The 15195-nt window shown below is 36.6% G+C and overlaps 2 protein-coding genes across 14 annotated transcripts in view; both read right to left on the bottom strand.

Annotated features, from left to right (window-relative positions):
- The window catches only part of NRG4 (neuregulin 4), a 103920-nt gene that overhangs the window by 6932 nt on the left and 81793 nt on the right, over window positions 1-15195 (bottom strand). For all 13 annotated transcript variants that reach the window (XM_040257353.1, XM_040257349.1, XM_040257346.1 and 10 more), the window contains one exon: window positions 5583-5732. In XM_040257353.1, the coding sequence (XP_040113287.1) occupies window positions 5583-5732 (150 nt within the window). The remainder of the gene's footprint in view (window positions 1-5582; window positions 5733-15195) is intronic.
- The window catches only part of LOC120875501 (HIG1 domain family member 1A, mitochondrial-like), a 61192-nt gene that overhangs the window by 6932 nt on the left and 39065 nt on the right, over window positions 1-15195 (bottom strand). Inside the window, 2 exon segments of the mRNA XM_040257355.1 lie at window positions 5583-5732; window positions 14942-15038. The gene's annotated coding sequence lies outside the window, so the exon portion shown is untranslated.

Here is a 15195-nt window from a genome sequence, read left to right as displayed (position 1 = left end):
ACACTGATTCCTCTTCGTAAAACATGATTGATTCTGCCTAGATTTCAGCATATGGGTTATCATTTTGGACCTCATTCAAATATGACATTAATTAGTTATTAAATTTCAAAAGGGCTTCAGCTTAAAGCAATTTCAACCACTGATGGACCTAAAAACTACTACAGTAAACAGGGACTTGTTTTAATTCTTGAAAGCACATTTCAGACAGTATGTTTCACCTGGTCAGTATGCAAGAGCCTAAATCTTATGACTAGATTTTATAAGCAATAGCTACTCATGTTTCTTTCAAATTAATTCTACTCTTGATTTTGACAAGGCACAAATCATCATGTAGAAATACCTTTGCTTGTGTTGTCATTTAAAAATGGAAAAGGTTCAGTGGGTAGCATGTTTTAACCATTTCTGAAAATTATTCAATGTCATTATTTTTGTAAGAATCTTAAGGATGCTATTTTTCTCAGTTATTAAATTTACATTCATTTTCCAATTAATATGAAAGTGTTTAACATTTCCATATGGCAAAAAGTTGCTTTATTTTTAAATAAAGTACACATTTAAAAAGAGTGAATGACACTATTTATGCTTAGAGAGAAATGGAATATCTCCTGCCATGTCGGTAAACAAAGGATGTCACAGTCATCAGCCTGCAGCCTGCCCACAGGCTGCTGGTTAGCCCTGAGGGAACTTAGAAAGGACAGAATACCTGCCATCTGACTGCTGCCACTCCCTGTAGTGAGCCCTGAGGAAAACAGGAGGTAAAAACACAGGAAACTGGCCCCAAATAATTAAAGTGTATATCAAAGGAATGATTTCAGTGAATCCAGATTCTTGCATCTTCTCGTATACAGAAAAGTGCTAACTTCCTTAACTTACTGTAGCTGGTTTTCTTTAACTTAATTAACAATAATTAAAGGACTTAAATATCTTTTGATGTTCTGACTACCTGCCCTTTTTGCAAAACTTCTATCTATCCTAGCTGCCCCCTTGCCTCATCGGAGCAATTTTCTCAAGGTTACTTGAGATGCTGCCTCCCAGGCTTGAAGTCCTAAAAATTCCTGCCAAAAAAACACATAACTCTCAACTTTTGGATGTGAATATTTAACTTGACACCAGTTTAAAAACCAGTGATAGACCCTTACATGCGCAGCACAAGATTCAGTTGAGTTCAGTCACTCAGTCATGTCTGACTCTTTGCGACCCCATGAATCGCAGCACGCCAGGCCTCCCTGTCCACCACCAACTCCTGGAGTTCACTCAAACTCATGTCCATCGAGTCCGTGATGCCATCCAGCCATCTCATCCTCTGTCGGCCCCTTCTCCTCCTGCCTCTAATCCCTCCCAGCATCAGAGTCTTTTCCAATGAGTCAACTCTTCTCATGAGGTGGCCAAGTACTGGAGTTTCAGCTTTAGCATCATTCCTTCCAAAGAAATCCCAGGGCTGATCTCCTTCAGAATGGACTGGTTGGATCTCCTTGCAGTCCAAGGGACTCTCAAGAGCCTTCTCCAACACCACAGTTCAAAAGCATCAATTCTTCGGCACTCAGCCTTCTTCACAGTCCAACTCTCACATCCATACATGAGCACTGGAAAAACCATAGCCTTGACTAGACGGACCTTTGTTGGCAAAGTAATGTCTCTGCTTTTCAACATGCTCTCTAGGTTGGTCATAACTTTCCTTCCAAGGAGTAAGCGTCTTTTAATTTCATGGCTGCAGTCACCATCTGCAGTGATTTTGGAGCCCCCCAAAATAAAGTCTGACACTGTTTCTCCATCTAGTTCCCATGAAGCAATGAGACTGGATGCCATGATCTTTGTTTTCTGAATGTTGAGCTTTAAGCCAACTTTTTCACTCTCCTCTTTCACTTTCATCAAGAGGCTTTTTAGTTCCTCTTCACTTTCTGCCATAAGAGTGCTGTCATCTGCATATCTGAGGTTATTGATATTTCTCCCGGCAATCTTGATTCCAGCTTGTGTTTCTTCCAGTCCAGCATGTCTCATGATGTACTCTGCATAGAAGTTAAATAAGCAGGGTGACAATATACAGCCTTGAGTACTCCTTTTCCTATTTGAAACCAGTCTGTTCCATGTCCAGTTCTAACTGTTGCTTCCTGACCTGCATACAGGTTTCTCAAGAGGCAGGTCAGGTGGTCTGGTATTCCCATCTCTCTCAGAATTTTCCACAGTTTATTGTGATTCACACAGTCAAAGGCTTTGGCATAGTCAATAAAGCAGAAATAGATGTTTTTCTGGAACTCTCTTGCTTTTTCCATGATCCAGCAGATGTTGGCAATTTGATCTCTGGTTCCTCTGCCTTTTCTAAAATCAGCTTGAACATCTGGAAGTTCTCGGTTCACGTATTGGTGAAGCCTGGCTTGGAGAATTTTGAGCATTACTTTACTAGCATGTGAGATGAGTGCAACTGTGCAGTAGTTTGAGCATTCTTTGGCACTGCGTTTCTTTGGGATTGGAATGAAAACGGACCTTTTTCCAGTCCTGTGGCCACTGCTGAGATTTCCAAATTTGCTGGCATATTGAGTGCAGCACTTTGACAGCATCATCTTTCAGGATTTGAAACAGCTCAACTGGAATTCCATCACCTCCACTAGCTTTGTTTGTACTGATGCTTTCTAAGGCCCACTTGACTTCACATTCCAAGATGTCTGGCTCGAGATGAGTGATCACAGCATCGTGATTATCTGGGTTGTGAAGATCTTTTCTGTACAGTTCTTCTGTGTATTCTTGCCACCTCTTCTTAGTATCTTCTGCTTCTGTTAGGTCCATACCGTTTCTGTCCTTTATCGAGCCCATCTTTGCATGAAATATTCCCTTGGTATCTCTAATTTCTTGAAGAGATTTCTAGTCTTTCCCATTCTCTTCTTTTCCTCTATTTCTTAGCATTGATCACTGAGGAAGGCTTTCTTATCTCTTCTTGCTATTCTTTGGAACTCTGCATTCAGATGCTTATATCTTTCCTTTTCTCCTTTGTTTTTTGCCTCTCTTCTTTTCACAGCTATTTGTAAAGCCTCCCCAGACAGCCATTTTCCTTTTTTGCATTTCTTTTCCATGGGGATGGTCTTGATCCCTGTCTCCTGTACAATGTCACGAACCTCATTCCATAGTTCATCAGGTACTCTGTCTATCAGATCTAGGCCCTTAAATCTATTTCTCACTTCCACTGTTTAATCATAAGGGATTTGATTTAGGCCATACCTGAATGGTCTAGTGGTTTTCCCTACTTTCTTCAATTTAAGTCTGAATTTGGTAATAAGGAGTTCATGATCTGAGCCACAGTCAGCTCCTGGTCTTATTTTTGTTGACTGTATAGAGCTTCTCCATCTTTGGCTGCAAAGAATATAGCCGATCTGATTTCGGTGTTGACCATCTGGTGATGTCCATGTGTAGAGTCTTCTCTTGTGTTGTTGGAAGAGGGTGTTTGCTATGACCAGTGCATTTTCTTGGCAAAACTCTATTAGTCTTTGCCCTGCTTCATTCCGCATTGCAAGGCCAAATTTGCCTGTTACTCCAGGTGTTTCTTGACTTCCTACTTTTGCATTCCAGTCCCCTATAATGAAAAGGACATCTTTTTTGGGTGTTAGTTCTAAAAGGTCTTATAGGTCTTCATAGAACCGTTCAACTTCAGTTTCTTCAGCGTTACTGGTTGGGGCATAGACTTGGATTACTGTGATATTGAATGTCTGACAGAATGTGGTCTACTGGAGAAGGGAATGGCAAACCACTTCAGTATTCTTGCCTTGAGAACCCCATGAACAGTATGAAAAGGGAAAATGATAGGATACTGAAAGAGGAACTCCCCAGGTCAGTAGGTGCCCAACATGCTACTGGAGATCAGTGGAGAAATAACTCCAAAAAGAATGAAGGGATGGAGTCAAAGCAAAAACAATACCAGCTGTGGATGTGACTGGTGATAGAAGCAAGGTCCGATGCTGTAAAGAGCAATACTGCATAGGAACCTGGAATGTCAGGTCCATGAATCAAGGCAAATTGGAAGTTGTCAAACAAGAGATGGCCAGAATGAACGTCGACATTCTAGGAATCAGTGAACTAAAATGGACTGGAATGAGTGAATTTAACCTAGATGAACATTATATCTCCTACTGTGGGCAGGAATCCCTCAGAAGAAATGGAGTAGCCATCATGGTCAACAAGAGTCCGAAATGCAGTACTTGGATGCAATCTCAAAAACGACAGAATGATCTCTGTTCATTTCCAAGCACAAGATTAGAAACAGGCTATTAACATTCCATGCTTTCTTGGAGTGCTTCCCTTTCTCTTCCCACCACAAGTAACCATCATTCTGTATTTTGTGCTAACCAGTCTCTTACTTGAACCAATCATATATATCACCCTAACCAATACATTATTTAGTTTTGTCTCGTTTTAAACTTTTCATGAGTGGGATCATATTGTTACATTTTCTTATGTGACTTGCTTCTTTCACATAAAATTATGTCTCTAAGATTTACCCAGGCACTTGATACCAAGCAGGGTCCTCTGGGGCTCCTGGGCACAAAGCCTTTCTGTGTCTCTCATTTCTTTGATTAGAGGAAATAGCCTTTTTTTCAGCCTGTATGACTCTTCCTGACTTCTACTGGGCAGACTCAAGCAGCTGTTAATTAGGGAAGGGAGGGAATGCTAGACCAGGAAGAAACAAACAGTCAAGAGAAACAGTCGTGCAGCCTTGGGACAAGGTCCTGGTTCTGCATCAACGGAAACACACAATATCTTTGAGCTGTTTTGCAGATACTGAAACCCTCTCCAGGTGGGAGAAAGTTAGATGGTATGCTATCCACAAGCATGTAGATCCAGATCAGTTGGAACCTAAAGGTTGATGATGTGGACTCCTACTTATCTTACCACCAACCCATCAGAAGAATGTCCACAAGCTGATCACACCCTTTTAAAATCATTACTAGAAAACTTCTAACTATCCTCTCCAAGCTGGGACACACAGTTTTCGAGGCCGAAGTCCACTGTGTCCTCCTTTGCCTGGCAAAGTAATAAAGCTATCCTTTTTACCTTACCCAAAACTGTCTCCAAGATTCAATTTGCCACTGATGTACAGAGAAGCTGAGCTTTCAGAATCACAGTTTGTGTAAATGTGATTCATTTCAGCTTATATATTACCCTTTAATAGCAATATATCACAACTTGGTGTCCATTCTTTTGTTGATGGGTACTTGGGTAACTAATAAATCATTGCTTTCTTTCACATTCAAAGTCTACTTTAAATAGACTTACTCAAAATATTTAGGTGTTTTTGGCATGATGACTTAGTGAATGTGGGTCTACCTTACTAGTTTAGAAAAGTTAAGGTAATGATGATAGTAACAAAGAATAAGATCCTTTCAAAAAAAAAAGATCCTTTCAAAAAATGACATTAATAACAAAAATAAATAAAAGATACAATTTAGTAACAATAACTGCATTAGAGAAATAATCTAAACAGAAAACATGATCTGGAAAAATAATCTAGAGTTAAAGGGCATATTGATTATTTAGTCAAACAATAACTACTATGTATTACTTTTTTCTTTTCAAAAGCATGTTTCTATTTTGGTTACCTGCAGAGGAAGTAGAGGGCTCCAAGGATAAGAGTTCCTAGAAGAACAGTCAATGCCACAAAAGCTGTGAACAGGTCACTTTTAGTTTGGATACTGGAGCTTGGGAGAAAAACCTCTTCACAACGGGCTCCTGTATAATTTTCAATGCATCTATGGAAAAAAAAAATGTTAGATACAGAGTTGCGTTCTCTGTTCCATTAACTAATATAGGAAGCATAAGTTTTCCAGCTGGTATGAAAAAAAAAAAAGACTAATTTTTAGATTCTGAACATAGACTAGGAATGCTATACTACAATGCTCACAGAGCTACAGTTACAATAAAACAAATTAGCATCTGCAGTCTGATCTTTACTCTCTTCCTTTCCCAGTTTTCAAATTGCTTAGAAACTCCAGAGAAATTATAGAATATTCAGTCCTTTTATCTTCCATATTTTCAATATATAATTGTCCACACTTTAGGTTCATCTGAAATTTATTTTGTTATCTCTGGTGTAGATGTGATTCTAAGTGTATTTTTCCTTGACAATGCTAAATAGCTATTCTAACCCCATTTATTAAATAATCATTCTCTTCCCTGCTGTTTAACAGTGCCTCCTTTAATATATGTCAAGTTTGTATAAGTGACAGCAGTTCTTTACTCTTCAGTGATTTATACATCTAATCTTGGGCTTCTACCTTACTGCTTCAATACTGTTACGTTATGTTTTAGTATCTGGTAGTTCTACTTCATATATTATCACTTTGCTTTTCTAGAGATTTTGTGATATTTTCATTTGCCAGCCAAATATTTTAAGCCCATTTACTTTCAGCTCTTTAAAACTATGTGACAGAAATCCATAATCTTTGGTAATATCAACCAGTTGCTTTCTCCCTGTTAATATGTTCAAAGATTATAAAACATAAAAATTGATATGAATTAGTGAGTTTGGCACCAGATCAATTTAATTATTTCATATTTGCAGTTAAGATAAATAATAGTATTTTAATATATACTAATGTTTATTTATAAAGCAACCCACAAAGTTAAACAGTAAACTATACTTAGCAAAAATTTTGTGTGTGTATATATTCTTCAAGGTAGCATTACCAAAACCAGAAATATTTGTTCTATTTAATTAATATTAATTAAAATAATTATATTTATAAATTTATAAATAAATTATATTAATATTTCTATTTAATTAATTCTCCTCCCCACCTCTTTCCAGTTTAGAAACTATTTATAAATGTTACCTTCTTTTCTCCCATCCTAGACTAATAAGGATGCAGGCCTAGAAAGTTACATGTGAACTAATTACTAACAAAGCTTGGCAACAAATGTGATAGGCTAATAAAGCAGTATACAAATAAATAAGAGAAAAGAATATCAAGTTACAGCACAGGTATCAATTTTACTTAAATGAGCATATGAAAGATGTTTTATGAACCTGAAGTCCTACTGATAGTGAGAAAGTGGTGTTATTGCTTAGAGCTTCCACTAGAGGGGGTGTCAGTTTGACCAACGCAGCAATTCCCATTCTCTCAAACTACTGTAAAGATGGAGTTGAGGAGACACAGAGAGGAAGAGAAAGGACAGAATATGAGCAGCAAACTGAAATGGAAGTAAAATACTTTAGAAAGCACAATTACCTAATTATTACACAATTATTAATAAAAAATACTTATTCTCCCCATAGATCAAGTCACCTGCGTCCTGAGAAATCTGTATGCGGTTCAAGAAGCAATGGTTAGAACTGGACATGGAACAACAGAATGGTTCCAAATTGGAAAAGGAGTACATCAAGGCTGTATATTGTCACCCTGCTAATTTAACTTATATGCAGAGTACATTGTGTGAAATACCAGGCTGGATGAAGCACAAGCTGGAACCAAGATTGCTGGGAGAAATATCAATTACCTCAGATACACAGATGACACCACCCTTATGTCGGAAAGTGAAGAGGAACTAAAGAGCCTCTTGATGAAAGTGAAAGAGGAGAATGAAAAAGTTGGCTTAAAACTCAACATTCAAAAAACAAAGATCATGGTATCCTGTCCCATCACTCCATGGCAAATAATGGAGAAACAATGGAAACAGCAAGAGACTTTATTTTCTGGGCTCCAAAATCACTGCAAATGGTGACTGCCACCATGAAATTAAAAGATGCTTTTTCCTTGGAAGGAAAGTTATGACCAACTTAGACAGTATATTAAAAAGCAGAGACATTACTTTGCCAAAAGGTCCGTCTAGTCAAGGCTATGGTTTTTCCAGTAGTCATGTATGGATGTGAGAGTTGGACTATAAAGAAAGCTGAGTGCTGAAGAATTGATGCTTTTGAACTGTGGTGTTGGAGAAGACTCTTGAGAGTCCCTTGGACTGCAAGGAGATCCAACCAGTCCATCCTAAAGGAGACCAGTCCTGGGTGTTCATTGGAAGGACTGATGTTGAAGCTGAAACTCCAATACTTTGGCGACCTGATGCGAAGAGCTGACTCATCTGAAAAGACCCTGCTGCTGGGAAAGATTGAGGGCAGGCGGAGAAGAGGGTGACAGGGGATGAGATGGTTGGATGGCATCACTGACTCAAGGGACATGAGTTTGGGTGGACTCCGGGAGTTGGTGATGGACAAAGAGGCCTGGTGTGCTGCGGTTCATGGGGTCGCAAAGAGTTGGACACGACTGAGCAACTAAACTGAACTGAATTCTTTATGAGGAAGATTTTTAACTATAAACTCATTACTCAAATTTCTTAAGGCTGGTTCAAGTTTAGGTAGGATAGAACTTCAAGCAAGATGACAAACTAGCTGATGTAACTAACTATATGTTAGTTACATCATAGGAGTTGGATGGAGTCAAGAGAATGGTATAAATATAAACTGAGTGGTCAGGTGAGATTATAGGCCGACAGACAAAAAAAGGAATATAAAGGAAACCAATCAACACTAGAATGCTGTCCATTGTCTTATAGCACAGCCAAACAAACACATGCTCTTGGGAGAAAAATCACAAGATGGTATCTTTAAATAAAGTCAAGAAAAATACATCTTTTTGTTATTTAGCTAGTCATATCAGAATTTAGAGAAAAAACAAAGAGAAATTTAAATATTATGTTGTTATACAAGAAGTAGAAATGACTAACCTAAAAATTAACTGAAAAGTTTCAGATATATTTACAAAAAATAAACATAGCCTGCCAATGAGTATGTACAAGGATACCACTTTTATCATTTTTTAAAATTTATTTATTTTAGTTGGAAGCTAATTAATTTACAATATTGTAGTGGTTTTTGTCATATGTTGATATGAATCAGCCATGGGTTTACATGTGCTCCCCATCCTGAATCCCCCTCCCACCTCCCTCCCCATCCCATCCCTCTGGGGCACCCCAGTGCACTGGCCCTGAGCACCCTGTCTCATGCATTGAATCTGGACTGGCGATCTGTTTCATATATGATAATATACATGTTTCAATGCTATTCTCTCAGATCATCCCACTCTCGCCTTCTCCTAGAGTCCAAAAGACTGTTCTATACATCTGTGTCTCTTTTGCTGTCTTACATTTAGGGTTATCATTAACATCTTTCATAAATTCCATATATATGTGTTAGTATACTGTATTGGTGTTTTTCTTTCTGGCTTACTTCACTCTGTATAATAGGCTTCAGTTTCATCCACCTCATTAGAACTGATTCAAATGTATTCTTTTTAATGTCTGAGTAATATTCCATTGCATATATGTACCACAGCTTTCTTATCCATTCACCTGCTGATGGACATCTAGGTTGCTTCCATGTCCTGGCTATTATAAACAGGGCTGTGATGAACACTGGGGTCCATGTGTCTCTTTCACTCCTGGTTTCCTTGGTGTGTATGCGCAGCAGTGGGATTGCTGGGTCATAAGGCAGTTCTATTTGCAATTTTTTAAGGAATCTCTGCACTGTTCTCCATAGTGGCTGTACTAGTTTGAATCCCACCAACAGTGTAAAAGTGTTCCCTTTTCTCCACACCCTCTCTAGCATTTATTGTTTGTAGATTTTTGGATAGCAGCCATTCTGACTGGTATGAGATGGTACCTCATTGTGGTTTTGATTTGCATTTCTCTGATAATGAGTGATGTTGAGCATCTTTTCATGTTTGTTAGCCATCTGTATGTCTTCTTTGGAGAACTGTCTGTTTAGCTCTTTGGCCCATTTTTTGACTGGGTCATTTATTTTTCTGGAATTGAGCTTCACGAGTTGCTTGTATATTTTTGAGATTAATTCTTTGTCAGTTGCTTTGTTTGCTATTATTTTCTCCCATTCTGAAGGCTGTCTATTCACTTTGGTTATAGTTTCCTTCATTGTGCAAAAGCTTTTAAGTTAAATTAGGTCCCATTTGTTATTTTTGCTTTTATTTCCATTACTCTGGGAGGTGGGTCATAGAGGATCCTGCTGTGATTTATATCAGAGAATGTTTTGCCTATGTTTTCCTCTAGGAGTTTTATAGTTTCTGGTCTTACGTTTAGATCTTTAATCCATTTTGAGTTTATTTTTGTGTATGGTTTAGAAAGTGCTCTAGTTTCATTCTTTTACAAGTGGTTGACCAGTTTTCCCAGCACCACTTGTTAAAGAGATTGTCTTTTTTCCATTGTATATTCTTGCTTCCTTTGTCAAAGATAAGGTGTCCATAGGTGTGTGGATTTATCTCTGGGCTATTTTGTTCCATTGATCTATATTTCTGTCTTTGTGCCAGTACCATACTGTCTTGATGACTGTAGCTTTGTAGTAGAGCCTGAAGTCAGGCAGGTTGATTCCTCCAGTTCCATTCTTTCTCAAGATTGCTTTGGCTATTCGAGTTTTTTTTGTATTTCCATACAAATGGTGAAATTATTTGTTCTAGTTCTGTGAAAAATACCGTTGGGTAGCTTGATAGGGATTGTATTGAATCTATAGATTGCTTTGGGTAGTACACTCATTTTCACTGTATTGATTCTTCCAATCCATGAACATGGTATATTTCTCCATCTATTTGTGTCCCCTTTGATTTCTTTCACTGGTGTTTTATAGTTTTCTATATATAGGTCTTTTGTTTCTTTAGGTAGATATAATCCTAAGTATTTTATTCTTTTCATTGCAATGGTGAATGGAATTGTTTCCTTAATTTATCTTTCTGTTTTCTCATTGTTAGTGTATAGGAATGCAAGAGATTTCTGTGTGTCAATTTTATATCCTGCAACTTTACTATATTCATTGATTAGCTCTAGTAATTTTCTGGTGGAGTCTTTAGGGTTTCCTATGGAGAGGATCATGTCATCTGCAAACAGTGAGAGTTTTACTTCTTTTACATTCTGGATTCCTTTTATTTCTTTTTCTGCTCTGATTGCTGTGGCCAAAACTTCCAAAACTATGTTGAATAGTAATGGTGAGAGTGGGCACCCTTGCCTTGTTCCTTTAGGGGAAATGCTTTCAATTTTTCACCATTGAGGATAATGTTTGCTGTGGGTTTGTCATATATAGCTTTTATTATGTTAAGGTATGTTCCTTCTGTTTCTGCTTTCTGGAGAGTTTTTATCATAAATGGATATGGAATTTTGTTCAAGGCTTTTCTGCATCTATTGAGATAATCATATGGTTTTTATCTTTCAATTTGTTAATGTGGTGTATTACATTGATTGATTTGTGGATATTAAAGAATCCTTGCATTCCTGGGATAAAGCCCACTTGGTCATGATGTACGATCTCTTTAATATATTGTTGGATTCTGTTTGTTAGAATTTTGTTAAGGATTTTTGCATCTATGTTCATCAGTGATATGATGTTTCTTAATTTCTGTAGTTTCTTAATTTCTGTAGTTTCTTAATTTCTGTGGTTTCTTTTTTTTGTGGCATTTTTGTCTGGTTTTGGTACTAGGGTGATGGTGGCCTCATAGAATGAGTTTGGAAGTTTACCTTCTGCAATTTTCTGGAAGAGTTTGAGTAAGATAGGTGTTAGCTCTTCTCTAAATTTTTGGTAGAATTCAGCTGTGAAGCTGTCTGGTCCTGGGCTTTTGTTTGCTGGAAGATTTCTGATTACATCTTTGATTTCTACGCTTGTGATGGGTCTGTTAAGATCTTCTATTTCTTCCTGGTTCAGTTTTGAAAAGTTATACTTTTCTAATAATTTGTCCATTTCTTCCAAGTTGTTCATTTTGTTGGCATATCATTGCTGATAGTAGTCTCTTATGATCCTTTGTATTTCTGTGTTGTCTGTTGTGATTTCTCCATTTTCATTTCTAATTTTGTTGATTTGATTCTTCTCCCTTTGTTTCTTGTTAAGTCTAGCTAATGGTTTGTCAATTTTATTTATCTTCTCAAAGAACCAGCTTTTGGCTTTGTTGATTTTTGCTATGGTCTCTTTTGTTTCTTTTGCATTTATTTCTGCCCTAATTTTTAAGATTTCTTTCCTTCTACTAACCCTGGGGTTCTTCATTTCTTCCTTTTCTAGTTGCTTTAGGTGCTTTTATTTATTTCACTTTTTTCTTGCTTCTTGAGGTAAGCCTGTATTGCTATGAACTTTCCCTTTAGCACTGCTTTTACAGTGTCCCATAGGTTTTGGGTTATTGTGTTTTCATTTTCATTCATTTCTATGTATATTTTGATTTCTTTTTTGATTTCTTCTATGATTTTATGGTTATTCAGAAGCATGTTGTTTAGCCTCCATATGTTGGAATTTTTAATAGTTTTCCCTGTAATTGAGATCTAATCTTACTGCATTGTGGTCAGAAAAGATGATTGGAATGATTTCAATTTTTTGAATTTACCAAGGCTAGATTTATGGCCCAGGATGTGAGGATCCCACTTTTAAAGCTCGAGCTCATTTGTGAAAATGTTATGACCCAGTTATGACACAAATATCAAACTTCAGGCAAAGTCAGCTCCTTTAAGGATAAATAAATAAGGGTGAATTAGGGCTTCCCTGGTGGCTCAGCTGGTAAAGAATTTGCCTACAATGCAGGAGACCTGGGTTCAATCCCTGGGTTGGGAAGATGCACTGGGGAAAGGTTACCCACTCCTGTATTCTGGCCTGGAGAATTCCATGGACAGAGGAGCCTGGTGGGCTACAGTCCATGGGGTCACAAAGAGTCATACATGACTGAGCGACTTTCAAAAAAAAAAAAAAAGGCAGGGGAGGTGAATTAAGATTTAGACAGATAATGAAATAGTAGTACCAGTTGAAGCAAAATAGAAAGGTGAGCCATTTGTACCACCATTTCATGTAGAACTAAGTAGCCTTCAGTCTTTATGTAACTTCCTTGCTAATTTATTTTTGGACATCATTTCTGCACAGACTGCCAAGTAGCAAACAGTTGTGCCATCTACCGAGGTAAATACCAAGTACTAGGATTATGCACATTTTCCTGGAACTGGAAGATGAATGCTGGAACAGGTACTAGAGATTTCAAAATTCAGAATCCAAGACATATGTGTTGGTTTTCTAGCTGAACACCACCAACAATCTCTCCTTAAACCCAGAAGCTATGTTAGTACACTGGACATGAAATAAATTCATTAGATTCCACAGCATTCAAGGTAAGTTGTTAGAACCAAGTTTTTAATCATGTAAATAAACAGTGCCATATAGCTCTAAGAAAGAGTATTGGACTATGAGCTAGAAAAAACTGATTTCTTGATCCACTCTTATGACTTGATTGTGTGACCTTCAGCAAGTCACTCAAACTCTGTAAGACTGTAAAATCAAAATAACACCTTCTGTAGCTATTTCATAGGCCTATTGTCAGAATCAAATAAGTAATGTCTAAAAGTGTTTTGAATATGGAAACACACTAAAAAGTGAAACTGAAATCAGTTACTTTACGAAGGCCATGTTTACATCTCATGTATGACTACATGGAATAAATACTTAAGAAAAGTTATAGCCAGAAAAAATTAAAAGGTTTTCAGAAATAATAAACAATTATAGAAGAGTTCACTAACCAAGTAGAGACTTGATGTCAATGCCACTTGACTTGGGCTAATCTATCCTAGAAAGAAAAAGTATAATATTGGCATATGCTAAAATTGACTTCCAAGTTTGATTCCTACTTTATAGCAATCAAAGTTCAATCTGAAACCCAAGAAAAATGGCAAAAGTAAATCCAAAATAAAATAAAACTATTAGAGTGTTCAAAAAAACATGAACTAATAAGCACATGAGCTTAAATCCCTTTAGTGATCCAGAGCCAGATAACCATACAAAAACATGCCAACGTCCTATGGAACTCCTACTATATTTTTATAGGTCAAGAATTTAGGGAAGACTGATTCTTTTATTAACTAATGCCATAAATGTGCCATAAATGTAATTTCACTAAACATTAATAGATTCTTAATATTAAGTAAGAGACACTTAGCTAATATTCAACTTTGCAAAAGTTTTGCTTAATAAAATATTTATATGATATTAGCACCCTTAAAAACCAATAAATATTGCACTTCAAAAGTGTAAAGTATAATCTAAGTCCAATAAAAAAGCAAAATCTATTAGGTTCTTCCAAGGTGGACTATTAACCAGATAATTCATATGCTGAAATGGACTACAGATTATATCTGTATATAAATGGATAAATGTTCTCCATAGAGAATAACTAATATTTGTCATGTATGGTAGTAGTATTGTGAAAAATTATGATTTTTTTTTGCTTTAGTAAAACAGTGTGAAAATTTTAAACATTGTACTTACTGAAACAAGCTAAAGCACCATGAATGAAGGAAACATGTAAACAAATGATTAAGAGTAAGCAAGAGTAATTTAAACAGGACCTTCATTACTGAACCCATGCATTGGCTAGTCTTTTCCAATGAAGACTTTTTTGGAGAGACAGCCACAGAATGCTGCTTGGTTCACCAGAATACTTTAGGCAAAATTTTGTGATTAAAATTTTTTTCCCAAATATTGTCTTTCTCTGTGTGAGAAAAATTATCTCAATTCTTTGTTCACCCTATTCTGCTTTCCTCAAAAAAAAAAAAAAATCAGAAAGGAAATCCAAAAATGTTCTTGAAAGACAAGGTATATATATATTTTAAATGATCAGGGAAGACAAGTAAAACTATAAGCAGGAAATATATATATTTTTGTAGTCTATATTGCTATAATCCTTGGTATAAATATATATATATTTGTATATACAAAGATTTATTTATATATAAAATCGGTATATGTCAGTTCTTCCTTTCTTTTAAGTAATAATTTCAGTAAATATAAAACTACATTTAAAATTTATACAAAAATTATATTAATGGACCTCCTAACTGTAGACATTGGTAAAACTGAAAGGTCAGGGACAACTGGAAAGACTCATCCTCTTATATCACCACTCAATTAAACCACAGTTCTAAATGGACAGTATTCATGCTGGCATCTTACCTTCCCAGGCTTCAGGTCTCAACAACCTTCTAATGCAGAGAAAATGTCATGCCCCAACTTGGAATAAGACAAAGAGAAGCCAGCATCAGCTCACTTCCTGACAAAAGAAGTTAAGTATTAGAGCTGAACAAAAGTCACAGTTTCCAGTTTGCATGGTATTCCTATGTTGAAAATGAAATCTTATTGGTGAGAAATTGGGATATTTCTCGGTGGCCTGTCAAAGGAAGTAGTGGATGAAAAAGACACTATCTAAA

Source organism: Oryx dammah, unplaced genomic scaffold (genome assembly GCF_014754425.2).
Source record: "Oryx dammah isolate SB20612 unplaced genomic scaffold, SCBI_Odam_1.1 HiC_scaffold_16, whole genome shotgun sequence".
Lineage (NCBI taxonomy): Eukaryota > Metazoa > Chordata > Mammalia > Artiodactyla > Bovidae > Oryx > Oryx dammah.
The sequence above is the reverse complement of the archived record's forward strand: the minus strand, read 5'-3'. Positions and strand labels throughout refer to the sequence as shown.